Genomic DNA, 27,754 nt, shown 5'->3' on the forward strand with positions numbered 1-27,754 from the left:
CGCGCCCCGCAGCGGCTTAGACTTTCCAAGAAGAGTCGCGCGCATGCGGGATGCTTCCGGGTCCCTCTCGAGGGCGGCTGGGCGGGGCTCCGACCTGCAAGAGCCGCTGCATTCAAGCTCGCACGTGAGCCCCGCTAAATAAAGCCACGCATGCGCACGAAGCTAGGCTAGCCGGCCGGCGGGTCCGTCTTCGCTCGGCCAAGCCTGCCGGGGCGCCTGCGGGGCGCTTGCGGTTGGCCTGAGCCTGGGCGAAGAGTTGGGCGCTTCTATTTATTTTATTCAGTTTATGTGGCCGCCCATCTCACCTGCCGGACTCGTTTCGCTTTGCAAGAAAGAGCAGCTCAAGAGCGGAGCCAAGCCGACTCTGTGCAGCCCTTGGGGCTCCCTGAGCAGCTCAGCGCGAGTGCGCCCCCCCCAGATGTTGCGCCCGGTGCGGCCGGCCCCCCCTGCACCCCCCACGCTACGCCACTGATTAAGATAGTAACATGGTTCTTAAGTGGATCTGGCTTTCTCATTGACTTTGCTTGTCAGAACGTTGTAAAAAGTGATCACATGACCTCTGGACACTGCAGCCATCATAAATACATGTCAGTTGCCAAATTTCCAAATTCTGATCATGTGTCCATGGGGATGCTGCAACAGTTGTAAGTGTGAAAAACAGTCATGTTAACTTTTTTCAGTGTCATTGTAACTTTGTTCACTAAGCAAATGGTTGTAAGTTGAGGACTATCTTTTGTAATGTAGGTTGACCTTTTGCAATGTGTTGCTCCCTGTAGTTATAAGATTTAACTGTAGAATTTTTGTTTTAAGACAAATAAATTTTAATTACCTTCTCCATCAGTGTACAATTAAAATCTATCTTTTTGCACAAGCAAAATATACATGCCTTAAACAAACCTTCTAGCATCAATATATAGATATAATTATTATTTGCAGGGCTTTTTTTCCCATAGAATGCTCAGAACGGCGTTCTGGCACCTTTTTTTTGCACACACAAACAAACAAAAAGCTGAAGGAAACTGTTCCAGAGAGCCAAATTCTCCTCAGGCAGCCAGCTTGCAGAGCAGCAGAATGCAACACAGTGATGGGCCTTCAGATGGCTCAAATCGAAGGAAAAGCGATCTGTACAGGCTAATTTAAAAGTGGGAGGGTAAGAAGGGCCGAGTGTGAACAGATTGCCTAGCAACTTGCTTAAACAGTCTCTGTAACTTTCAGCTCCTGGTGCCTTACCTTTTTAAGCTGGGAAGTTGAAAAAGAGGCTAAAAAGAAGGCAATAGAGGTGCTATCAAGGAAAATGTATAGATATAGCCAGCAGTCGTTTAGGGAACCTTTATTTTTCACACACTGTTCGAATTTTGTTTTAATGCCATGGTGATACATAATCAAATGTAGTCAGTCTTTTTTTTTAAATCCCAAAGCATCTGTTCGTTAAATATAGTATAACAAAGTTTTGGATGATGGAATTATTTTTTATCTAAGGATAACTAATGATAACAGCTCTTAAATCTGTTATTTTGTTTTATTTTTGCACAAAAATTGTATAATTTGCATTTGCATTCATTTACAAATAGAATATGTTGTTAAAATGTATTGGTGTTGAAATAATTAGTGCACACATATACCTAAAACCAGCTTATTGCATTTGGTAATTGTACTAAAAAAAGAATCTCATTGTCAACCAATATAATTCATTTAATTTGAAATCAAGTGAAAAATTGATTTAAATTATTTTATTAAAACAAATTAATGGCAATTTTTTTTATTGAAAAGTTTTACAGTACATTTTTTGAATACAAAACCCCTCCCCTCCCCCTCCCCTCTCCCCAAAACTCCCCAACTCTCCCCTCCCCTCCCCCCTCCCCGACTTTCCAGAGCTAAATACAGGGTATAAAAATACAAACAAACATAATTAAAATATGCAAACAACAATAAGATATTAAATTCTATCGCACTTTAACTCTTAATAAAATAACTACAAGCTAATTATACATCATATAAATCTGCTACTTATTCAAATGCTAAGTGAAACTTTTTAGTCCCATATTTATTTTGAATATAATCTATCCATCTCTTCCACTCCACAGTATATCTCTGTTGCGATTGATCTTTCAAATACGCTGAAATCTTTGCCATCTCCGGCAAGTTAGAAACATTTAAAGTCCATTCTTCTATAGTCAGCAGTTCTTCCTTCTTCCAATATTGCGCTACTAAAAGTCTCGCTGCCGTAATTAGATTCAACATCAATTTAATATCTACAACGGTGGTATCTGTGATAATACCCAATAAAAACAATTGCGGAGAAAACTTTATCCTTTTCTTGAATATCTTTTGCATATTCCACCAAATTTTAATCCAAAAAGCTTTAACCTTTTTACAAGTCCACCATATATGAAAATACGTTGCATCCTCACAACCACACCTCCAACATTTGGGCTGGCAGTTCGGATACATACTTGCTAATTTTTTAGGATCTAAATGCCACCTATAAAACATTTTGTAAAAGTTCTCTCTTAAATTTTGGGCCTGTGTAAATTTTACATTTCTCATTAATGGCAATTCTTTTATAAGAAGTTGCCTCAAACAAAATGTGTTTGACATGCTTGCTCTAGATAGTTGAATGCTCCAAAATAAATTCTAGACCAAGTCTGTACATGCAGCCTACCAAGCACCCTTAGACAGAGCACAGTCTTTTTTTTAAAAAAAAAGTAATAAAATCACCACCACTGCCCTGAAAGTCATGTTGCCTAGTGCCTCCATGGCTTACCATGACCACAAGCTCCAACACTGTAGATGCTCCTCTAGTCACCAAATCAAGTCACCAGCATTCCTTTGCAGACCACAAAGATTTTTTATTTATCAGTGTGGGCCTTTCCCTTCTACAAGTTGCACAGACCTCTTCTAGATTTTCCTCTTGCCTTTCCGAGTTAACTCCTTGGTCTGTCATTGAGCAAGAATTGACTTTGTAGGGAAGCATATTATCATTTGATGTATATTTAACATATGTTCTACCTTTATTTACCGATTATATAATATTTGTATGCAATCCACATGGCGAGGTTTGGGGCAATTTACAATAGAAAAACAATATTTTTAAAATCATAAGATTAAAATATAAAAGCAGGGCTTTTTTCTCATAGAACGCTCAGAATGGTGTTCCGGCACCTTTTTTTGCACACACACAAAAAAGCTTTTGCACAAGCTATGCTACTCCTCTATTGGCTTTCAAAAGCCTTGTTGTTGTTGTTGTTGTTGTTGTTGTTGTTGTTGTTGTTGTTAGTTGCGAAGTCGTGTCCGACCCATCGCGACCCTATGGACAATGTTCCTCCAGGCTTTCCTGTCCTCTACCATCTTCTGGAGTCCATTTAAGCTCACGCCTACTGCTTCAGTGACTCCATCCAGCCACCTCATTCTCTGTCGTCCCCTTCTTCTATTGCCCTCAATCTTTCCCAGCATTAGGCTCTTCTCCAGTGAGTCCTTCCTTCCTCCGTGGTTTCGGGGTGAGGTATCATCAATATGCTGATGATACCCAGCTTTTCATCTCCACCCCGAACCAACCCAGTGATGCCCTCGATGTGATGTCCTGCTGCCTGGAAGCAGTACGAATCTGGATGGGGAAGAACAGGCTCCAGCTCAACCCGGCCAAGACTGAGTGGCTCTACGTACCGGCATCTCGTTTAGTCCAAGAGGTTCCATCTTTGGTTATGGGAGGAGAGGTGTTACCTCCCGTTGATAGGGCGCGCAACTTAGGCATCCTCCTGGATACACGACTCAGTTTTGAAGATCATATAGGAGTTGTGGCCAGGGGGGCTTTTGCCCAGGTTCGCCTGGTGCACCAGTTGTGCCCCTATCTGGACTGAGATGCTCTACGTACGGTCACTCATGCACTCATTACCTCCTGTATAGATTACTGCAATGCTCTCTACATGGGGCTGCCCTTGAAGACCACCCGGAGGCTCCAGCTGGTGCAGTATGCAGCTGCGCGGGTTGTGATGGGAGTATCCCGATACTCCCATATTACACCCCTCCTGTGTGAGCTGCATTGGTTACCGGTTGCCCTCCGGGTGAGATTTAAGGTGCTGGTTCTTACCTATAAAGCCCTACATGGCTTAGGTCCGGAATATTTGAAGGACCGTCTGCTGCCAGGAATGACTTCCCATCACCCGGTGCGCTCACCCAGGGAGGGCCTCCTCAGGGTGCTAGACAATGTCGGCTGGCGACCCCCAGGGGGAGGGCCTTCTCTGTGGGAGCACCTGCCCTGTGGAATCAGCTTCCCCTTGAGCTCTGGATGGCCCCAGTTCTCCAGTCCTTTCATCGCGACCTCAGAACATTTCTTTAACATCAGGCTGACCTGGACTGATGATAGGGGTTTTTAAAAAAGAAAATGTTTTTATTATTTTATCACTGGGGCTTGTTAGTTTAATCTTTTTAAACATTTGTATTATTGTGTTTTATTGTTGTTAGCCGCCCTGAGTCCTTCAGGAGATAGGGCGGCATATAAGTCCCAATAATAAATAAATAATAAATAATAAATATTTGTTATGGGAAATGTTCTGCTTCAAATTCACACTTGTTATGGTGTCCTTGAAAAGATTCAGGCTCTCACAGTCTTCAGCAGAATCGTAGAAGTTTCGTTTCTTTATCTAACCCACTCAAAAGTAACACCTCCCCCCTTATTCTAAAGGCAAGTTGAAACACAGAGACATGTAGCTGCCAAAATTTTTGACATGCCAATCCCCCAAAAGAAGATGGATCTTGAAAGGCATAAAACAAACATATAGACAAATAGATATTGCTTAAGATTCCTATTACCTAATCTCTCCCCCACCCACTGGGGTCTAGAATGGAATTTCTTTATTAGCTTAGCAGTTCTAACAATAGTTTCTGCTATCCCTTGTGTTATGCAAGTGAGTATCCTTTTGAGTAGCTCTTTTCTTATCTACCCGTCTTGTGTGTGTGTGTGTGTGTGCTTTTCCTATTGATTTTGAGTACTCCAGACCATGTGCACTTTATATTATCCATCCACTCTTAATGTTGTTGAGGAAAGAGTGTCTTGAAGTATCTCAGGCCTAGCCACACATTCGATTCCTGTAGTCACTTTAAAAGTGGTAAGTCTGGTGTTGCTATGTAATTCATTATTATATGCTGCTTCAGCAAATTATAATAATTCAGCCCAAATAATTTGTTGATAGTTTACATAGCATGTTATATGTTGTTGTTGTTAGCTGAGAAATCATGTCCGACCCATCGCGACCCTACAGACAACGTTCCTCCAGACCTTCCTGTCCTCTACCATCTTCTGGAGTCCATTTAAGCTCACGCCTACTGCTTCAGTGACTCCATCCAGCCACCTCATTCTCTGTTGTCCCTTTCTTCTATTGCCCTCAATCTTTCCCAGCATTAGGCTCTTCTCCAGTGAGTCCTTCCTTCTCATTAGGTGGCCAAAGTATTTGAGTTTTAGCTTCAGGATCTGGCCTTCTAAAGAGCAGTCAGGGTTGATCTCCTCTAGGACTGACCGGTTTGATTGCCTTTCAGTCCAAGGGACTCGCAGGAGTCTTCTCCAGCACCACAGTTCAAAGGCCTCAATTCTTTGGCACTCAGCCTTTTTTATGGTCCAACTTTCACTGCCATACATTGCAACTGGGAAGACCATAGCCTTGACTATACGCACTTTTGTTGACCGGGTGATATCTCTGCTTTTTAGTGTGCTGTCTAGATTTGCCATGGCTTTCCTCCTGAGGAGCAAGCGTCTTTTAATTTCTTGGCTACAGTCCCCATCTGCAGTGATCCTGGAGCCCAGGAAAATAAAATCTATCACTACCTCCATTTCTTCCCCATCTATTTGCCAGGAATTGAGAGGGCCGGATGCCATGATCTTGGTTTTCTTAATGTTTAGTTTCAACCCAACTTTTGCACTCTCCTTCTTCACCCGCAACAAGAGGCTCTTTAGTTCTTCTTCACTTTTTGCCATTAGAGTGGTATCATCTGCATATCTTAGGTTGTTGATATTTTTCCCGGCAATCTTAATTCCAACTTTTGATTCATCTAGCCCTGCCTTTCTCATAATGTGCTCTGTATATAAGTTAAATAGGCAGGGCGACAGTATACAGCCTTGCCGGACTCCTTTCCCAATTTTGAACCAATCAGTGGTTCCGTGTCCAGTTCTCACTGTTGCTTCTTGGCCCACATATAGGTTTCTCAAGAGACAAATACGGAACCACAACACGGAATTTGCGCATAGTACTTGGCCCTTATCTTATCCCAATTCTGAATCAATATATCCCTTATGTAATGGCGAGTAAACTGTTTGCTTGGAGGAGTACCTTCCTGCCAAAGAGCTGCATGCCATCCCTGCAGCAAATCAAATCCTTCCAAACTCAACAATCGATTATTCCTTAAACTTATCCATTCCTTGCCCCAAACTAACAGGGGAGCCTGATAGTAAAGTTCCCAATTTGGTAGGCCAAGGCCCCCTCTTTCCTTAATTTCTTGTATCATTTTTTCCCCAATCCTGGGCCGTTTCCTCTGCCATAGAAATCTAGAAACTACCCCCTCTAACTCTTTTAAAAATTTCATCGAAAGTTTAACCGGTGCTGTCTGGAAAAGTAAATTCCATTTCGGCAAAACACAAGATTTCACCGTAGCTACCCTTCCTAATAATGACAACTGTATCCTACCCCATTTTCCCAGGTCCATTTTTGTTTGTATCAGTAATTTAGAATAATTATCCTCCCCTAATACTTGAACATCTTCCCGTCAACCAGATTCCTGAATATTTCACCTTCTTCACAATTTTAAACCCTTTAATGTCCTTTAACATCTGTTTACTTCTATTCGAAAGATTTTTCGTCAATATATTCGTCTTATCTTTATTTACTTGTAGACCAGCCACTTTTCCAAATTCCTCAATCCTTTTTAGTAATTCCTTGCTGGATTCCAGAGGGTTTTCCAAAACGAAGACCATGTCATCTGCAAACGCCTGCAGTTTATAAATTTGGTCTCTTATCTGAAGCCCAGTAATCTCCTCATCTTTCCTTATTATTCTCAATAGGGGTTCTAATGTTAGAATAAATAAAAGTGGGGAGAGTGGACAACCCTGCCTAGTGCCCTTACAGATATTAAATTTGTCAGTTAAATTCCCATTTATCAACAGTCTTGCTTCCTGCTTAGTATAGATTGCTTTAATCATATTACGTAATTTAGCCCCAAACTCCATATGTTCCAACTGACACATTAGGAAATCCCAATTAATCCTACCGAATGCTTTTAGAGCATCAATAAATATTAAAGCTAATTGTTTATCTGGTCGGCTTTCATAATACTCCAGAACATTTAATATAATTCTGAGATTATCCTTTATTTGTCTAGTGGGAAGGAACCCATTCTGGTCTGTATGTATGAATTGGTTTAAGTAAATTTTTAATCTATCAGCAATTATTGTCGCAAATATTTTATAATCTGAATTAAGAAGGGATATTGGCCTATAATTTTTAATATGCTTCGAAGGGAAGTCATCCTTAGGAATCAAACTAATATTTGCCTCCAACCAAGTTTGCGGGACTATAGCCTCATCCAAAATTTCAATAAATAGATCTTTCATATGTTTTCCCAACGCTTCCACTAATACCTTATACAATTCTGCAGGAATTCCGTCAGTGCCTGGTTTTTTTTGACATTTCTGTTGTCTTACCACTTTTTAAATTTCTGCTATTGTTATCTCTTGATCTGAGGCCTCTTTCTCATTAGGAAGTAACTTAGGAAGGTCTGACTCCGTCAGGTATTGTTTAATCCTCTCCTCAGGAACCTTTTCTTCCTGATATAAATCTGTAAAAAACTCAATCGTTATCTTTTCTTTCCCTTCTTTATCCCCTATCAGTGTCCCCCTCTTATCCTCTAACTGATCAATTCTTCTACTTTCCTTCTCTTTCCTTATTTTATAGCTAAGCCATCTCCCTGGCTTATTGGCATATTCAAAATAGTTCTGCCTCGCCACCCTAATTTGACGTGCTATTTTCTCTTGATCCGCAAGGTTGAGCTTATGCCTCCAAAAAACCACCTGCTCCTTCCCATACACTTTCTGTGGGTTTACCTGGAGAGCCTTCTCTGCCTTAGTGAGTTGCTCAGCAATTTCCCTCCTACTTTCCTCCTCCTTCCTACGTTTAACTGCCATCTGTTTTATTATCAAGCCTCTCAGATAAGCTTTAGCCGTATCCCAAACTATTCGTAGGGGCATCCCTTCCGTCCTATTTTCTAAAAAACCCAGACTCATCTCTTGTTTAATTTTTTGTACAAAAACCTTCAGGGTCTCCAGACTCATCATCCATCTACTCCTCATTCTACTCCCCCTTATCAATGTAATAGCCACCGGGTTGTGGTCCGCCCATTCGTTTGTCAAAATCATGGCATCTTTCGCATAAGATATCAGCCCATCCGACATCCATACCATATCCAACCTAGACCATGAGTTATGCCTGGGGAAATAGTAGGTATAACGTTGAGAGGCCGGGTTAATCACACGCCATATATCCCTAAGGCCAAATTCTTCGCACATATCCCTAAATACTTTGGGTAAGACCCTCCTATCTTTCCCTTTTCCTTTTTTCTTCTTCAAATCAACCCTCCCTGTTTTGTAATCCTTAGCCCTATCTACCACTGCATTAAAGTCCCCCAAGAGACACATCTGCTCATACTCCAGATCTAATATTTTCTGATATACTTTCTGGAAAAAGTCACCCTGATTATTATTAGGTGCATATATGCCTACCAGTAGTACTTTGCTTCCCACCATTTCTATCTCCAGCATCAGGCTTCTCCCCTCTGAGTCCATCAATAATTCTTTAGGACACAAGTACTCCTTAACATACATTGCTACACCTTTCTTTTTCTCCTCAGCAGACGCTACAAATAATTTCCCTAGTTTAGGGTAACTCAACAGATTAGTTTGGCATTTCTTAATATGAGTTTCCTGAAGGCATAATACATCAGCTCCACATTTCCTTAATCTGGTTAAGATACTTTTTCTCTTAACAGGAGCATTGAGACCATTAACATTGAGTGTCAAAAAATTCACCCCTTGACACATCCTTACTTACGTGGGGCCTTAGATTTGGTAGTCTGTCTAGTTACCCTCTTATATTCTTCTCCCTTTCCCTCTCTGCCCCCCTCCCCCCCTCCCCCCTCCACTCCTCCTGGGTTCCTCTCCTCCCTCTGACTTCTACTCTCCACTTCTCCATCACTCTCCTTATCACTAGTCCCACAAAAAAAATATAGAAATCTTGTGCATCGCATAGACTCTCAATCTTTATCTTTTGGTCTTCCCACATCACCAGGAGCCCCTCTGGAAGCAGCCATTTATATGCCACACCTTTTTTCTCAATTGCGAAGTAACAAATTGATAGTGTTGATGTTGCTCTCAGACCCTTCTTGGCAGTTGCTTAAGAATTGTAACCAGACAGTCTTTATACTGAATTGGTTGGTCTCTAGCTCTATAGAGCACTTCATCTTTAAGCGCCTTTTTGGTAAACCTAACATGCACTTCCCTAGGGAGGCTGTATCACCTGGCATAATTGGTATAAACTCGAAAAGCCTCATCAATATCGCACCGAACCTCTTTTTTCTCTTTCCCCACCAGGTCTGCAATCATTTCTCCTACCACTTCTTCCAGCTGTTCTTCTCTGTCTTCCGTCACATTTTGGAAGCACAAAAAAGGCCACTTTCTCCGTCTCCAGGTACACCATATCATCTTCCAGCTTCTTGGATGCTTGCGTGCACCTGTGCTCCCATTTCTCCATCCGCTTCTCCATATTCTCAGAGTCCTTTTCTACTGTTTTAATTCGCTCTTCATGCGTATCCAGAGTCTCCTGGACTACACCCAACTTCCCTTTAATTTCCTTCATCTCCTCTCTCATGTCCCCCAACTCAGCCTTCAGGCTTTCAAAATTCCTCTCCATTATGTCCTGCATATTTTGTAGCATCGTATAAATCCCTTGAATTGTAGCAGATTTTTCTGTCGCTGGTAGGCTCTCCATCGACTTCCTAACCCCTGGTGGTGTCGTAACCGGAGAGGCCGCTGCTGTCAAGGTAGGGGCCTTCTTTAAGGTTCTAGTTGACGTCGTCGTTAAAGACATTTCAGTTTGTCCCAGGAGGTTTCTCCACACTACTGTACACCACAGGTTAACTCCTTCCCAGATACTTTATCACAAACCCCGTACTTCCTTCTAATAAGTCTTCTTCCAGAAGTTATCTAAACCCGTTCTGTGAATTAATTTCACTTCCATTCTTTAGGTAAAAAAAAAAAAAGGAAAGGAGTCACATCAATATCCGTCAGTTTAAAGCAGGATTTCTATAAGTCCACAAATCAGTACACTAACTTTTTCAGGGAAAAGGAAGCTTCCACCAATCATGTCATATTCGTAGACAAGTCCATTTAAGCCTCTAATCAGCATTCATGGCAGCAGAAGACAAAAGGGGTAACAAAAAAGAAAAAAGAAAGAAAAGAAAAAAAGAAAAATATTTTTGTTGCCAAAACCACCCCCGATAACTGGCTGCCACTCCTTTCACTTCTGCTTATCACCCTGCCGGCACACTCGCTCAGAAAGTCTTTAAACTCACTTCCACTCTTTCTCACTTCCCTGCTTCTTCTCAAACTGCTGAGTCATTGGCTTCGGGGCTGCCAAACCGCGGCCCTCTTTCAAGCCTCTGGATCCTCTGGGTACTTTCCTTTTTCCAGCGAGGTGATTGCACCACACCTCGCCTCCGAAGATGCCCCCTCCAGATTTGCTGGCAAATTGAGTGTAGCACTTCTACTGCATTGTCTTTTTAGATTTTGAATAGCTCAGCTGGAATACTGTCACCTCCACTAGCTTTGTTGTTGCTCAGTTTTTCTATGTTAAGCTCATTCTTGTATAGTTCTTCTGTGTAATTTTGCCACCTCTTCTTAATCTCTTCTGCCTCTGTTAGGTCCCTGCCATTTTGGTCCTTTATCATGCCCATTTTTGCATGAAACGTTCCTTTCATCTCTCCAATTTTCTTGAAAAGATCTCTGGTCCTCCCTATTCTATTGTTTTCTTCTATTTCTTTGCATTGTTCATTTAAGAAGGCATTCTTATCTCTTCTAGCTATTCTTTGGAATTCTGCATTTAACTGTGCATATCTTTCTTTTTCTCCCTTGCCTTTCTCTTCCCTCCTTTCCTCAGCTATTTGCAAAGCTTCCTCAGACAGCCATTTTGCTTTCTTGCATTTCTTTTTCTTTGGGATGGTTTTGGTTGCTACCTGTTGTACAATGTCGCGAACCTCTGTCCATAGTTCTTCAGGCACTCTGTCTATCAGATCTAATTCCTTAAATCTATTTGTCACCTCTACTGTATATTCAACAGAGATATGATTTAATTCATACCTAAGTGGCCTAGTGCTTTTCCCTACTTTCTTCAGTTTAAGCCTAAACTTTGCAATGAGAAGCTCATGGTCTGAGCCACAGTCAGCTCCTGGTCTTGTTTTTACTGACTGTATAGAGCTTCTCCATCTTTGGCTGCAGAGCATATAGTCAATCTGATTTCTGTGTTGACCATCTGGTGATGTCCATGTGTAGAGCCGTCTCTTGGGTTGTTGGAAAAGAGTGTTTGCTATGACCATTGTATTCTCTTGACAAAATTCTATCAGCCTGTGCCCTGCTTCATTTTGTACTCCAAGGTCAAACTTGCCTGTTACTCCTGTTATCTTTTGGCTTCCTACTTTAGCATTCCAGCCCCCCATGATGATAAGGACATCATTTTTTGTGTTATTTCTATAAGGTGCTGTAGGGCTTCATAGAAACGGTCAATTTCATCCTCTTCAGCACTGGTGATTGGGGCATAGACTTGGACTACTGTGATATTGAATGGTTTGCCTTGGATTTGAACTGAGATCATTCTGTCATTTTGAGGATTGTATCCCAGTATTGCTTTTCCTACTCTTTTATTGACTATGAAGGCTACTCCATTTCTTCTGAGGGATTCTTGCCCGCAGTAGTATACCTGATGGTCATCTGAATTAAATTCACCCATTCCAGTCCATTTTAGTTCGCTGATACCTAAGATGTCGATGTTCAGTCTTGTCATCTCTTTTTTGACCACGTCCAGCTTTCCTTGATTCATGGATCTTACATTCCAGGTTCCTATGGAGAAAAAATCTTTACAGCATCAGACTTTCCTTTCACCACCAGACACATCCACAGCTGAGTGTCCTTTTGGCTTTGGCCCAATTGCTTCATTCTTTCTGGCGCTACTAGTACTAGCCCTCTGCTCTTCCCCAGTAGCATATTGGATGCCTTCGAACCTGAGGGGCTCATCTTCCAGCGTCATATTTTTTTGTCTTTTGGTACTGTCCATAGGGTTTTCATGGCAAAGATACTAGAGTGGGTTGCCATTTCCTTCTCCAGTGGATCACGTTTGGTCAGAACTCTCTGCTTTGACCTTTCTGTCTTGGGTGGCCCTGCATGGCATAGCTCATAGCTTCATTGAATTATGCAAGCCCCTTCACCATGACAAGGCAGTAATCCATGAAGGGGAGAAGAAACATAATAGCATTAAAAAGTCAAACTGTGCTACTGCACAATGAAAAATGATAGAAAAGTCTGTTGTCATTCTTGAGAACTATATTCTGTGGTTTTGGAGTCTTGCCCTGAAGTAACTTTATGGAAATAAGCTGTGTTGATAACACTTTCCTTTGTTACATTCTAATAGTTGACTAAATGCAGAAATTCTTTATATTTTACCCCAATACAAATTGTGTTGTGTTATGTTAGTTACGTTATGTCTGTAAAATTGTGTTCAATTATTTTTCTAATAGTAACCTTTTCTGCTGTATCTAAAACAACTTTTGTAGTAAAAAAAATGAAAGTTCACACTGTGGGAACTGCTGATCTGAGAAAATATTAAATGTCTTTTAGGATTCCTTGAGATACTTTTGATTATAAGACTTTGGAAAATATTACACTATCATTGTAAATAGTTTTTGAAATAATTTGTTAACAATATTTGCAGTGATGAAAAATATACAGAATGATTCTAAAAGCCAGTCGGTTGTCACTGAGTTGAATGGTGCATCCACCCCACTTCTACAAAAGGCTGAGAATTCTTCTGATGTTTCATTTCCTGTGCCAGTGACAATCATCAGTGAAGTTCCAGAAAATTATACCATTGCCCACTCCAATACAGAAGAAGAAAAAAAAATGTTTTCCAAGATAGAAACTAGTGAAAATATTCCAGTTAAATTGATTGATCTAGTTAAATTGATTAACATAAATAAAAATATTCAATCTGTCAGTAAGGAATGTGTAGGAACATCTTCCTATTCATCTAAAAATTTGTCACAAGAATCTTCTACAGAAATTTTTTGGACCAAACTGAAAAACAGCATTCTGAGTCTGTAATATATACTTTTCCAAATGAAAAACAGAACAAGAAAAATGCAGTGCAAAAAATATCTCCAAAAATTGCATTGATTCAGATAAACCCAATGGACAAGAAATTGCTTATAAGTTTAAACTATTGAACAAAGTACCTGACAAAGCAAGATCATTGTATGAAAATAATATCAGTGATGAAAATAATAAATTTCATCTAGAATTGAAAGGTGCATCAGCAAAAAACCCTAATGAGAAAGAATCTGACTCAATACAATCTCTGTGGTGTCATTGTATTAACAACAGAATTAAAAACTATAGCCCCAAAATTGGCCTGACAACTTTTAAAGTAGTTCCTCCCAAACCCAAAGTAAGAGATTTTGACAGAAATGAGTCTCTTTACACTGTTGCCATTAAAATAGATGAGTTAGGTAACGTAGTGACTCCAAATAGTAGTAGTGCTAGAAAAATTATAGTAAACGCAATATCAAAAGAAACTCTTTTTGGCAGAGGTAAAGAATATATGAGGTCAAATTCTATGGAAAAGCAAACTGAACGATTACCATTAGACCATTCTGTTGAAGTAGAGATCACCATTAATGCCCAACAATCTAATAAAACATCCAGAACTCAACCTGATTGTATTAGGAGTCTGAAAACAGGAACTTTGCCAATAGTTGATTCCAGTACCAGTGCTGAACATACTGTTGAACCAGATGAAACAAAGCTCCCTAGTAATAACTTACAGTTTTCAGGGAAAACTGTCTTAGCATCAGTGATCAATGGGAAAGATCTGATGTTTCAGATGCCCCAAAGAAAATCATCAAATGATTATTTAACTGATTATTTAAATGATTAACAACTGTTGCCAATTGCAATGATCTGACCCAGTTTAAAACTATCCAAGGAAAGCAATATGAAGAGCTATATAAAATGAAAGGAATGAAAACTGAAATAGAGTCATTTTCTAAAGGATGTACTGCTGCAGCCAAATACTGCCCAGTGGAAACAGAATCAGCAAAAACAAAAAAAAACACTGTATTCAACTACCTTCAGTTGTAGTAAAAATGTGTCAAATACTGGTCCATCTTGTGCTGATTCTAGGGTATCAAATATCAAGAAACCAAACCAAAACAAATCTACTAATAGCATTAGTGGGACATTTACTGTAATAACCTCTAACAAAAACAGCCTTACAGAACAGGAACTCATCAGTAATTTAGTACAAGATGTAACAGACAGGGAAATGACTTTTGAAGTAATAAAAAAGTCATCTGATCAGGTTAGTTCTCCCTTTTTTCTTGGCAAACCTAATACTGATTCATCTCCCACAATATTTAGCTCCCATGTGAAATCAAGCAATATACCATCAGCAGTGATGGTTAACCAAACAACTTTAGAGAAAGATGAGAAACTTGACAATGCAAAGAATAAACTGTGTTCTAACAGAATAGAGAACAACATCTACAATATTTTTGGGCCAAAGACGAAGTTTAAACCAGTCATCCAGAAGCCAATTCCAAAAGATACATCAGTACATAGTGCTTTAATGGAAGCCATTCAAAATAGAAGAGGAAAAGACAAGCTTCGAAAGGTAAAAATATTTGTTGGGTAAAAGCAGCTTTGAATAAAGCACCATTTCCTGTAAGATTAGGAGTGGACTTGTTTATTGTTTTTACCAAAGATATAACTAACTTTTTACAACAACCATTATTTCCAATGACCTATTAATCACTATAACACTATAAAACTTGCATATTACTAAGATACAGTACTACATTACCATCAGTTCTATACATGCTGCTTGGTATTATGCAATAGCCATAACAGCTTCCTATATTTAAGATTTGCTACTATGATTATAGATAGCATATCAGACTAATCCTGTCCTCAAAGAGGTAATAATTATCATGCAACATATGCAAAAATTCATACACACACACACACACACACACACACACACACACACACACACAAAATATTATTTTAAAATCTACTAAAACCACTGATCTCCAGGACATGTCACCATCCGTAATTTATAGAATTAATTGCAATGACTGTCGTTGCAATTACATTGGGGAAATGGCTAAAGGCCTTCAGAGTAGAGTGCATGAGCATGAACTAGCGGTTAGACTACATGAACAGTGTTCCTAGGTATGGGTGCATATGGCTGAGAAGGACCATACATTTAATTTTACTGGGGCTGAGGTCATCGCCCAGGATTCCACGAAAGGTGGCGGCTTATTAAAAGAAGCTTGGCTATCTGATCAATACTCCATTCAATTGGCACGTGGAGCTGCTTCCAGCAAATCAAACATTGAGAAGACAATGAACAGAGAATCAGAGCGGGCAAATCTCTTACCACCCCCATGCCGGGCGAATAGAAATACAACAGATCCGGGTCGTTTACCCATTGAACAGCAAGGTGTCACAATGAATGGGGAGATGGAAGCACGAGCAGAACCCACCACAAGACTAAGAGAAAGACAGCAGAGTAACACCACCGGTGTGAGGCACATGACAGGAGGATCATCGGCAGACATGGCTACGCCGCAGGTTGACAGCACAGCCAGACAGAATGGCAGCAGGAGTTATCCAGCAATGATGCTGTACAGCTGCACACTACAAAATAGACGTGACCAACAGGCGGGGTGGGCAGGGGGAGGGAAAACGTCAAAACCGAAGCAGATACCAGCTAATACGGCAAAACCACAATCAATGCAGCCAACTATGGGAGAACGAGGGGCGGGTAAACCGGTCACATGCTTCATGACTAGATCGCTAATATCCGCACAGCTATAAAAGAAATGAGTGTTTCCTGCTACTAACTCATACTTTGATGATGTCAACAGTGGATTGATGAAAGCTCAGTTATTAAAAGGTTTTTCTGTCCTGGAGATCAGTGGTTTTAATAGATTTTAAAATGAGTGTACCTGGGACTCATGTTTTTAAAATGATTAAGGATGTTATCTCTCTCTCTCTCTCTCTCTCTCTCTCTCTCTCTCTCTCTCTCTCTCTCTCTCTCTCTCTCTCTCTCTCTCTCTCTCTCTCTCTGTGTGTGTGTGTGTGTGTATGCGTATGCGTATGTATATGTATGTGTGTGTGTGTGTGTGTGTGTTAAGTGTTTTTTTGATGCACCCTGATTTCTTCTTTGATCATTATAGTATTCACCACATTGCAAAGCTGATTTTATACATAGCTCAGTATATTGAAGTCAGATAAAGGCCAGAGTTAGGCAAGTTTTCTCAAAAATAATCAGATGCTCATATTACTCATGCTCCCAAATTTTAAGTAAAAAACCCCAAACCTATGTGTTTTGTCATGTATCAGATTTCATACAGTACTGTAAGTGGAAGTCTGAAAAAGTCAAAGATTATGGAAACAGAGACTGAGTGTTCAGCTCTTTTGGCAGCTATTAGAGGGCACAGTGGAATCTCAATGTTAAGAAAGTTAATTTTAATTGCATTGTATTATATTTGTCATTTAACAAAGATGTAACTAAAAATCCATTCTAATTTGAAATCCTAGCTCTAGTTTGCCAATATAAAGCAGAAGATACTAAATGGATAAAGATTGCCCTTATGTAGCAAAAACAGTTTGCTCACTTTTAAGTCTGCTAATAGAATCAAGAAAATATTAAAACTATTATGAGATAGTAGTAGTAAATTGGAATTTATCTCATTTCACTTTCATTGGTTTTTGTATTTCTGTTGCTAGCTTCATGTAGGATTTGGGCTGCTGAGCTTGTCGATCAGAAGGTCGGCAGTTTGGCAGGTCGAATCCCGAGTGCCGCATAACAGAGTGAGTGCCTGTTACTCATCCCAGCTTCTGCCAACCTAGCAGTTCGAAAGCACGTAAAAATGCAAGTAGAAAAATAGGGACCATTACAGTGGGAAAGTAACAGCGTTCCGTGCGTCTTTGGCGTCTAGTCATGCCGGCCACATGACCACGGAGACGTCCTCGGACAAGTGCTGGCTCTTTGGCTTTGAAATGGAAATGAGCACCGGCCCCTAGAGTCGGAAACGACTAGCACACATGTGCGGGGGAACCTTTACCTTTTTTAGTTTGGAATAGCCCTTTGAATTTGAATAGAAAAATTGCTTGCATAGTACCTGTTAGTAATTTTTTGGAATTATGTTGCAGTCACAAACTGTGACTGCAAGATTTAGGGAAAAGTTACATTGCTTTAAGGATTTACAGTATTTGTAGTTATCTAGTTATATTTCTTTGGGTTGTCCCATATCTCTGCCCAGACCTGCACTTCTTCCTTGTTAGGTATTGACTGATTCACTGTAGTCTCTCCATTGATGGATTGGTAGAAACATTTCTGGTTGAGTTTTTATTTCCAGTGTGTCAAACCTGCCCCAGTTTGTTCCCTCAAGAAAGCAGGACTCGTGACTCCATTTAATTCAAGCAAAGGAATTTTTACTGAAAGAAACTGTTTGCAACAAAGTCAGGTGGGATCTGTGTTCCCACGCAAAATACAAAGCTATTCTTTTCAACTTCCAATCCCTCCCCCCATGACAAGTCCCCAGCCAGCCAATGTGGTGCTGGTAAGATGTTTTGAAAAACTCTGAGGTGTGAAACTGGTAATATTCCATTCTCAGGACAAATGATCTTGAAGATTCTGGTGCAAGCTAGTTTGATGATCTGCTCTTCTTCCATTGTCACCTCCTCCTTTCCATTCCCCCTAGCATCTCCCTATTTTCCATCATTTGATGCCCAGGTGTGATTGCCCCAAACACCTCCCTGCTCTCTTCCCCTTTGATGGCAGCAGCCCAGCAAGATGCCAGGCCAACAATCGAGATCCTGACATGCTGCTCCCCATGACAGGGACGTTACTGCTGAGAGAGAGAGAGAGAGAGAGAGAGAGAGAGAGAGAGAGAGAGAGAGAGAGAGAGAGAGAGAGAGAGAGAGAGAATTTGGGGAGTTCAAGCTGAACTGACATTAATCAGACATTTAATGGGAAAAGGTACAACATATTTGGGCCCTAGTTTTTTCAAGGGTTGCCTGAATTGCAAGTACTTGTATATAGATACACCTGATCCCCTGCATTAAAGTCCTTAGGCTTTGTGTGTGTGTTTTCTGCTTGCTTTTTATAGGTGTTCCTTGCCTCTTCTAGTGATTTTCTAGCCACTGGCCAGATATTTTGTAACTGGGTCTTTGAGAGAGATGACAGAGGGGGTGGCCCTGGGTAATTCCGGTATTGAGGCAAAGCGTTGGCCCATGGCTACTTTCAATGGAATGAAGCCTGTGCTGCTATGGATGGAATTATTGTAAACTACTTCAGCAAATGGGAGGAGCTCCATTCAGTTGTCTTGCTGGTAGTTTACATAACACCTAAGGTACTGTTCTAGAACCCCTTTGGCTTGTTCATTCCCCCCCATTAGTTTGGGAGTGGTGACTGGAGCTTAGTCCCTGTGAGGTCCCCAAAAGTCCCAGAAACGTCTGCCAAAAAATCATGGTGAATTGGATTCTGAGGTTGGAGATTATTTGTTGTGGACACCATGCAGTCTATAGGCATGTTGAACAAAAAAAATTAGCCAAGGCATGAGCAGATGGGATCTTTTGGCAGGGCACTAAATGTTCTTGTTTGGAGAATAGGTCTGTTATGACTCAAATCACAGTATTTCCTGAGCTCTCAGGGAGTTCTGCAATAAAATTGATGGAGATTCTTTCCCATGGAGCAATAAGCTTGCTACTGTTTGAATGAGACCTGGTGTCTTCCCTTGCCATCGTTTGACTGAGGCACATACTGGGCAGCTTGCCACACAACCTTCAATGTCCTTTTTAGTGATGGCCACCAAAACTGTTGTTTGACCAAATGGAGCATTTTTACGAACCCGAAATGTTCCAGTTTTAGAGTCATGGCTTTCCTCTAGAATTAAGTCTCTGGCTTTTTGGAACATATAGTTTAGCTCCCACCCATGCCAAACCATCTCTCATGGTGCATTCATCCTTATGTTTCTGGAACCATTCATCTCCCTCCAGGGCTCCCTTTTAGGTGGCTTCAGTGCCTTTGGTTTTTGGGGCTCTCGCTTTTGTTTGTGGCCTGGTGGGAAGGAATGACTGGCCTGATTATTTCTGGCTTAGACATGTTTGGGCAACAGTTTCCGGAGGACAGGGTTTAGGACCTCTAGATTTTTCTGGTCTGTTCAAACCTTGAAGGGAGCCTTAGCTCACCCCAGGAAGTATCTCCATGTAAGTAATGCACATCACACTGCATATGCTTTTTTTTCCATATGGCCCACCGGTGCTTGGTGTCAGTGAGTTTTGGGATATGCAGCTGCATGGTTGCAGGAACCCCTCCTGGTATTTTGTAGGAGGAGTGCCCCCAAAGCCACATCACTGACATTGGCTTGGATGACAAAAGGAGTGTTCGGGTCTGGGTTTAAGACTGGCTCAGCCACAAACAGGAGTTTAAGTTTCTCAAAGACCGCTTGACATTCCATTGTCCATTGGAGTAGCTGGCTGGGCTTGGGCATCCCCCACCCTTTTGTTCTTAGCAAGTTTGTGATGGGGAGAGCGGGGGGATGAATTGCCAATAGAAATTTGTGAATCCCCCAAAGCTCTGCAGTTGTTTCCTGGTGCGGGGTGGAGCCCAGGTTAGTACTGCATGGACTTTCTTTGGGTCCATTTCTATCCCTTCAAGGGATATGCAGTAACCCAAGTAGTCAATTTTGCTTTGATGGAACTCACATTTAGAAAGTTTAGCATATAGCTAGACAGCATGTAGTTTCTTTGGCACTACCCGCAGCAGCCTGACATTCTCCACCATCATTTTGGTATAGATTAAAATGTCATCTAAATATACTAGCACCCATTTGTATAAATGTTCATGCAGCACCTCATTAATCAGCTGCATGAAGACCACAAGGGCTCCTTGCAGTCCAAATGGGAGGACTCTGAACTGGGAACATCCTAAGGGGCAATTGAAAGCAGTCTTCCACTCATCTTCCTCTTTGATCCTAACTCAGTAATATACTTCTCGCAGATCTAGCTTTGTAAAATTTTTCCCTTTTGCCAAATCGGCCAGCATGTCTTTCATTAGGGGCAGTGGCTAAACAATTTCCACACAGACAATGTTTAACTCTCTATAGTCCATAACAGACAAAGGGGCCCATCTTTTCTTGGAACAGGGGCACTTCTCATTTTGACCCCCTCACCACTGCTGATTCCTCTGCACCTTGGCTCCATCCTGGATGGGCAGCTAGGCTGTGGCAGTGTGTGGGTGACAGGCAGATTTTCCACTGCTCTACAACTTTTTTTTAAAGTGCTGCAGCTCTGCCAATTTTTTCTTTCCATGCCATAGCTCTACCAGTTTTTTTTAAAAGTGCTGCAGCTCTGCAGGTTTTGTGTATTAATCAGGGATCACCAACCTAAGGGCCATGGCCCACTATTGGGCTGTGGCCTAATCGCCACTGGGCTGTGTGAGTGGTTGGCCACTGTGCACACATCCACATGCATACCGCCCCATTTGCATGAGGGTCACAGTGAACATCTCAGGCAGTCACATAAGCATGAGCATCATCACAGACGGTTGCGGCCTTACTCGCATGAGCATTGTTGATGGTGGTCTTGGCCCAAAAAATCTTACAAAGGGGTGGAAGCCCTGCCCACTATCCACACACCCACACAGCCAAGATCATCTCTCACCCAGCTCTCCATTCAGTGCCTCTCTCATCGCCACCCCTGTGACAGCCCACTTGCTTGCTTGCCCAGCTCCAGTGCCTCCCTTTGCCACCCGTTCTGACAGCCCACTTGCTTACCCAGCTCTCCATCTGGTGCCCTGCCCATTGCCCCCCCCTCTGACAACCTGCTGGTTTGCTCACTCACCTAGCTCTCCTACTGGTGCCCTGCCCATTGCTGCTCCCTCTGACGGCCCATTCATTCATTGGCTCACCTGGTTCTCCATCTGGTGCCCCACCCATCACTGCCCCTTCTCACAGCCCATTCGCTCGTCTGACTCTCCATCCAGTGCCCTACCCATTTCTGTCCCCCTTTGACAGCCTACTTGCTTGCTCCTTTGCTCCTTTGCTTGGCTTTCCATCCATTGTACCAGTCATCACTGCTCCCATTTACAGCTTGCTTGCTCTCTCCCTTGTTCACTTCCCTAGCTCTCCATCCGGTGCCCAGCCCATCACCCTCCAACAACCCACTTGCTCAACTGCTTGCTCACCCAGCTCCATCTGGCACCCATCCCTTTGCCACCCCCTCTGACAGTACACTCGCTCACCTACTCGCTTGCCCAGCTCTCCATCTAGTGTCCTGCCCATCATTGCCTCCCTCTGTCAGCCCGCTCGCTCGCTCACCCTTCGCTTGTCCGGCTGTCCATCCAGCATTCACAGTGAGTTATCATTGCAGGAAATTTCCAGTGTTGAGGTGTTCTGCAAAGAAATGGCAGTGCTGAGTTGTCAGAGGGGACTTGGCAGTGATGAGAAGGCTGCCCCCAGCTGGCTGCACCAAGCTAGCGGTGTTGGGTCAATTTCACCTCCTTGCAGCATGTTGTTAAACTGCTTGGCAAACAGTAGGTCTAGATGAGTGAGATGTTTTAATCAAAATCCATGCAATTCATCTTCACCTGGTGCTGTTCAATTCTTGATCTTCCTTGTTTTTTTCTCTATCATTTCTGCTGTTATTGCTAGGTCTTTCATTTCAGTTTCTTTTTTATTCTTGTCCTCATCCTTTAACCAAGCTGCATCCTTGTGGTATTTCTTTTGGTTACCCCAGTTCTGCCTATAATTTGCAAATATTTCCAGTGCTTTCTTGATCTTCCTTGTTTCTAAGTGGTATTTCTTGATTAGGTATTCTTTGGTCTTCTTGTTCTTCAGCTTCTTTTATTTCATCTGTTCTAGCTTGCTTGCATCTGATCCCAATTTGCTGATCTTATTTCCCATCAAATCTTCCATTTTGGTGGTGCATTGTTTGGCTTTTTTTCTTCTTTGTTGATTTTGCATTGCAGGTATTCAGTTATAACTGTAACTGGTGCTGTACATTAGCTCAGAGATCCCCAACCCCCAGTCTGCGGACCGGGTCTGGGCCACAGCATGCTAGCAACCAGTCTGCACAAACAAGCAAAGCCCCATCCATGGGATGCAGGCAGCCCACAAAATCATGCACTCTCTGATCCATGGAAAAACTTTTCTCCACCGAACTGATCCCTAGTGCCCAAAAGATTGGGAACTTATGCATTTGCTGTTTTTGCATCAAGTTTCAATGCAGGCAGCCTTATTCTGATATTTTTGTGCTTGGTTATTATTTCTTTCAATTCTACTTTTTTAGTTAGAGGGCAGAGGTTCTGTTTGAGGCGGAGGAGAGAGTGCCTGAGTGCCAAATAAAAACAATTTATATATATCTGCTAAATTCCTCTACTGCCAGCTCCCTCAGGTTTGCCTCTACAGTCTGAATTACTTCTGGAAACACTTTTATTTCTTTGCCCTTTGAATTCTTCCACTTCTGTTTCTTGGAATACTTTATTTTGTATTATAAATCTATGCTCATCTGCTAGCCTCTGTTCTATTATTTCTGATTCTGGGTGTTGTTCTTTCCAGAATGGATGCATTCACCAGCTGATACGTCTTCGTGCCACAGCTGCAGAGTAGCGCCGCCGCTCTCTGTCAGTCGTCCTTGACCCCATTCGCCCGTAGGTAGCACTCGAGCTGACCTACGAACGCCTCCCACTCCTCAGGGCGGTTGCTGTTGAAGATGGGGTATTGTCCCAGTTGTGCCATTACCTCGGTCCGGGTCGTCCTGCGTCGGTTCCTGAGCTGGCGATGGGAGTTCGTCCGCGGCTAACGTTTTCCGGAGCAGGATCCCATCCTCGTCGCCAGTGTAAAGTCGCGTGCTTCACATAGAGACGGACACAGAGCTGGGGTAAAGATGAGTTTATTCTGAACAGAACGAACTGGGGAAACAGGGAAGCCTGGCGTCTATTTGTACCTGCCCAGGTGGATGGCATCCAATCAGTTCAAACCTGGGCTTCCTGCCAGTGCAGGTGACAATGGGTGTAGATCCTGGCTTCCCACCAGGCTGACCATGCCTGGGGCTGTCAACAGCTTAACTCATTAGGCTTATCCTGAGTGAGCAGTTATCGCCCGGAGCTGTCCAACCCCTCTGCTGATCTGCACCATCAGCCTCCTGCTGTGCTGCCCTTTGTGTATGCTGGGAGGCATGCACTGCAATAATAATAATAATAATAATAATAATAATAATAATAATAATAATAATAATAATAATAATAATAATAATAATAATAATAATAATAATAATAATAATAATAATAATAATAATAATAATAATAAAATAAAATAAAAATAAAGGTTGAATTTTCACATCAAGACTAGTTCCTTGATAATGATTATCAGTCCTTTTGGAATATATGAAAAAACAGGAAAAAATGTTCATCCTTATAAATAAAATTGCATAGAAGTTTAATAATCAAAAAATATTCAAATGGGATATTAAAGTACATGTCTTGTATCAAGTTATTGCTATTTGAATATCACTTCTTTGAACAAATTATTTTTAAAATTTTTCTAATTAGTAGATTTCTTCATTTGCTTCTGATGAGCTGCAGAGATTCCGAAATGCAGAAGTTTTGAAGAATAATAGCAACTCTGCAAAAGAGCAATCATTATCTCCTGCGCAGTTAGGAATGGAAAAAGCCCGTTCTCTTCCAAGAATGACAGAGAGCCCGGGGAATTCAAGGCAGGCTTTAATGGAAGCAATCTGCTCAGGAGCTGGGGCAGCATGTTTAAGAAAGGTAAAAAAAAATGTATTTGTAGGAAGGATACAGAGGGTAAAAGGGAGTTCCAATTCTTAAACACCCACAAAAGTTATTTAGATGAGTAGTAGCTATAATCTGAATTCTGTATAAAGATTTTTCATACATCTTTGTAACTGACTGTGTAAAAAACCTTTCAGTAAAATTAACACACAAAAAGTACAGTTATATTAGGATTTCATATTCTCATACCAGTTGTAGGCAGCTCTTACAAATTATGTGCTATGCTAATAGAGCTTTTTATGACAGGAAGGTGAGTGTAAGCTGGATGTTAGAATGGAATGGAATAGAATGGAATAGAATGTAACTTTCTTCTTTTTTTTCTTTTTTTTTCTTTATATAAGGTAATACTAATAGCAATTTTGAGGCCAGGGAAGCTGTAACATGTCCACTTTTGTTTTTAATTGTATATTCAATAAAATTTGGGAAAAAAGAATAGAATAGAATAGAATAGAATAGAATAGAATAGAATAGAATAGAATAGAATAGAATAGAATAGAATAGAATAGAATAGAATAGAATAGAATAGAATAGAGCTGCAAGGGACCATGGAGGTCTTTAGTCCAGCCCCCTGCTCAAGCAGGAGAACCTATACCATTTCAGACAAGTGATTGTCTAGTCTCTTCTTAAAAATCTCCAGTGATGCAACACCCACAATTTCTGAAGGCAAGCTGTTCCACAGGTTAATTGTCCTGTTAGGAAGTTTCTCCTTAATTCCAGGTTGCTTCTCTCTTTGAGCAGTTTCTAAACATTGTTTCTTGTCCTGCCTTCTGGTGCTTTGGAGAATAATTCCCCCCCCCCCCGTTCTTTGTGTCAGCCCCTAAAATAAAGGAATACTGCTATCATGTCACCTCTATACAACCCAGGATTCTATTAGCTTTTTTGGTTCCTGCTGCACACTGCTGGCTCATATTCAAGTGCTCATATTCAAGTGATCAGGGCAGTTCAGTTACTGTCTCTTTTAGTGAAAAGACTGATGGTGGAACCATATCCTCTTCATGAAAGAAACATATCAGGCACCATCTCTCCTCCAGTTTTTCACTTACAATAAGTCCAACAGAAGTGTTACTTCCTTCTGCACAGAATACTTTGACACAGAAGGTGGAACATTTGAATATCTTATTTGTGTGAAACCACATGGACAAATTTGCTTACAACTATGTGAGCATAACTTACATATCATGGCATATATGAGATCTGAGAACTGAATCCCTCAATCCTTTATAGGTTTGAAAATTTCTGCTCAACACCTAGAAAGCCCAAGTTTAAAACCTGCTGCTAAGGTGACTAAAGTACTGGAATTGTTGGATCAGTACATCTCACTTAGACTCATACGCAGCACATACAGGAAAATATTTTAAAGCATCAGAAACAATATGTGTAATAACATTAGCAAGATTTATACAAGCAATTTGGTATCTCTGAAATCAATGAATTTCCTAGTATCTTAAGTACATCAACATAGATAAGTATATCTGTGCTGTTATGTGTGTTCTCAAAAACAGATGGATTTTTTTTCACCTCAGACTGCAAGCCTATAAATATGGCACAGTCTAATCTGCTTGCAGAATAACTCACAAAAATCATAAATAACACAACTTTCAGGCCATTTTATAAGGAAATATGCATAGTATAAAGCTATTACATCTAGGAAAACAAAACAGTGATATATAAATGAGAGGTTTAAAGTCAGCGAAGTAAGAAAGCAATTTCCAAAAACAAAGTGCTTTCCAAATTAGTAATCTTTTATATATTTTGCCTCAGTATTTATATCAAATAGGATGCTGGTAAATTTACTTAAAAATGTAAGAAAGAAGAAATATTGCAGCAAAGGAAAGCTTTTCTTTTTGCCCCATTTAGTCTTCTTCACTGTTGAAGAGAAACCTTTGAACACCTTGTCCATAGATGGCAGAAAAGTATCTTTGATCTGAAGGCAGAACATTTTTTTTTCCTTTTCATAAAGTTTGGGCAGAAGATCCCAGATCTTCCTGTTGTTCCAGAAAAATGCAATCAATTGGAAGAAACAATTAAAATTTAATTTCATACGTAGAAATATTAAACAGCTTTTCTAAATATATATGTACATTCAAAATGAATCTAGGAAAAGAATATAAAAGAATCTCATTTTAAAAGAGCTTTAAAATATAACAAGCTATTAATACATGGTTATTTTATTTCAGGTGCCTCTGTGTGAAAATTAGATGCACCAAATCTGTCCTACAACTCTGAAGCATTGTGATAGATTAAAATGGTCATCCCTAATAGAAAGAATGCAAGTCTCTTTCCAGTTTGTTTACAAGCGACATTAAATTTATTTATTTATTTATTTATTTATTTATTTATTTATTTATTTATTTATTTACATTTATATACCGCCCTATTCCCTGAGGACTCAGGGCGGTTTACAGGAAATTAAAAAATCCACCATACAAAAGTTAAAAAACCAAATTAAAAAATATTAAATTGACCCTGTATACTTAAAACCCCAATTAAAATTTCTCCTCAGCCTGGGCCCGAGAGCTCAAAGAGCCAGGTCTTCAGGCCCCGGCGGAATGATCGGAGGTCGGGGGCAGTCCTCAGCTCCACCGGCAGCTGGTTCCAGAGGGCTACTCTTGATTCAGCTTATGCGCCAAGGGTCTGGGAACAACCTATTTTCAGAGTTATACCAAGCCAAAACTATTCTTAATAGCAAGTTACCAAATTCATGAACTTGAAATGAATAGTCACTGAGAACACTTTAGTTCTTTAAGACTATTCAAATATATTTATGGGGAAAGTTGATTACTTTTGCAAATGTACCTGAAGCATATCACTCTTTTGTTCATTAAGTGATTTAAAACATCTAGCTGTTCCAAATCATTTATTTCATTTTTTTTCTTTTCAAATATAAAAATATTTAGGAATACAAAAATTCCAGTGGATTCTTTTGTAGCTCCAAGATCTTACAAGAGAGAGGGGCCAAATTTCACACGTCCTCTTTTTTGTTGTTGTTCATGTGTTGTTGTTTTTACCATTGGGATTAAAGGAAAAATGGATGCTTTGATCGTTGTTGTGACTTAAATTACCTATTTCATCTCTAAAAAAATATTCTGAAACCTATCCCTAAAGCAAGTTTGGGTTCATTTATTTTGAAATGAGACTTTCAACACTAACAACAGTTTCTGCAAGCATATCCATTGTATTTAATGAGAACATGACAGCACCCTTTCACAATTCCCAACAATATGACTCACAAAAAGAGAACATGTTGGTGAGTAATGCTCCAAATAAAGAAATCTAATCAGACAATGCTTTAGTAGAATTGGACTCTGAAATGGAATTACCGTATATACTTGAGTATAAGCCGACTCGAGTATAAGCCGAGACCCCCAATTTCACCCCCAAAAACTGGGAAAAGTTGTTGGCTCGAGTATAAGCCGATCCGCCGTTCTACAAGCCTCCGCCGCCGGCGGAGGGTGGATCCGCGCTCTGCAAGCCTCTGCCGCCAGCAGAGGCTCGATCCGCCATTTTGCAAGCCTGAATACACAGGAATACCCTGTGTGGCCGCGGCTCTCAGGGAAGCCCTGGCTGTCCGCTTCCTCGCTCCACGCTGC

At 40.9% G+C, this 27,754-nt stretch overlaps 1 protein-coding gene across 6 annotated transcripts in view; it reads left to right on the forward strand.

Moving 5' to 3' along the window:
- Nucleotides 1–26,472, forward strand: part of COBL (cordon-bleu WH2 repeat protein) — a 242,330-nt gene extending 215,858 nt beyond the window's left edge. For 4 of the 6 annotated variants that reach the window (XR_014028621.1, XR_014028622.1, XR_014028624.1 and 1 more), the window contains 3 exons: nucleotides 17,096–17,179; nucleotides 23,925–24,140; nucleotides 26,342–26,472. Coding sequence is in view for 1 of the 6 variants with exons in the window: in XM_081345343.1 (XP_081201469.1) it covers nucleotides 17,096–17,175 (80 nt within the window). In the remaining 5 variants the exon portion in view is untranslated. Of the gene's footprint in view, nucleotides 1–17,095; nucleotides 17,180–23,924; nucleotides 24,193–26,341 lie in introns of those variants that run through there. The other 2 variants (XR_014028623.1, XM_081345343.1) reach the window with 2 other exon arrangements.
- Nucleotides 26,473–27,754: the final 1,282 nt, after the last annotated feature.

Source organism: Vipera berus (assembly GCF_964194415.1).
Source record: "Vipera berus genome assembly, chromosome: Z".
Classification (NCBI taxonomy): Eukaryota; Metazoa; Chordata; class Lepidosauria; order Squamata; family Viperidae; genus Vipera; species Vipera berus.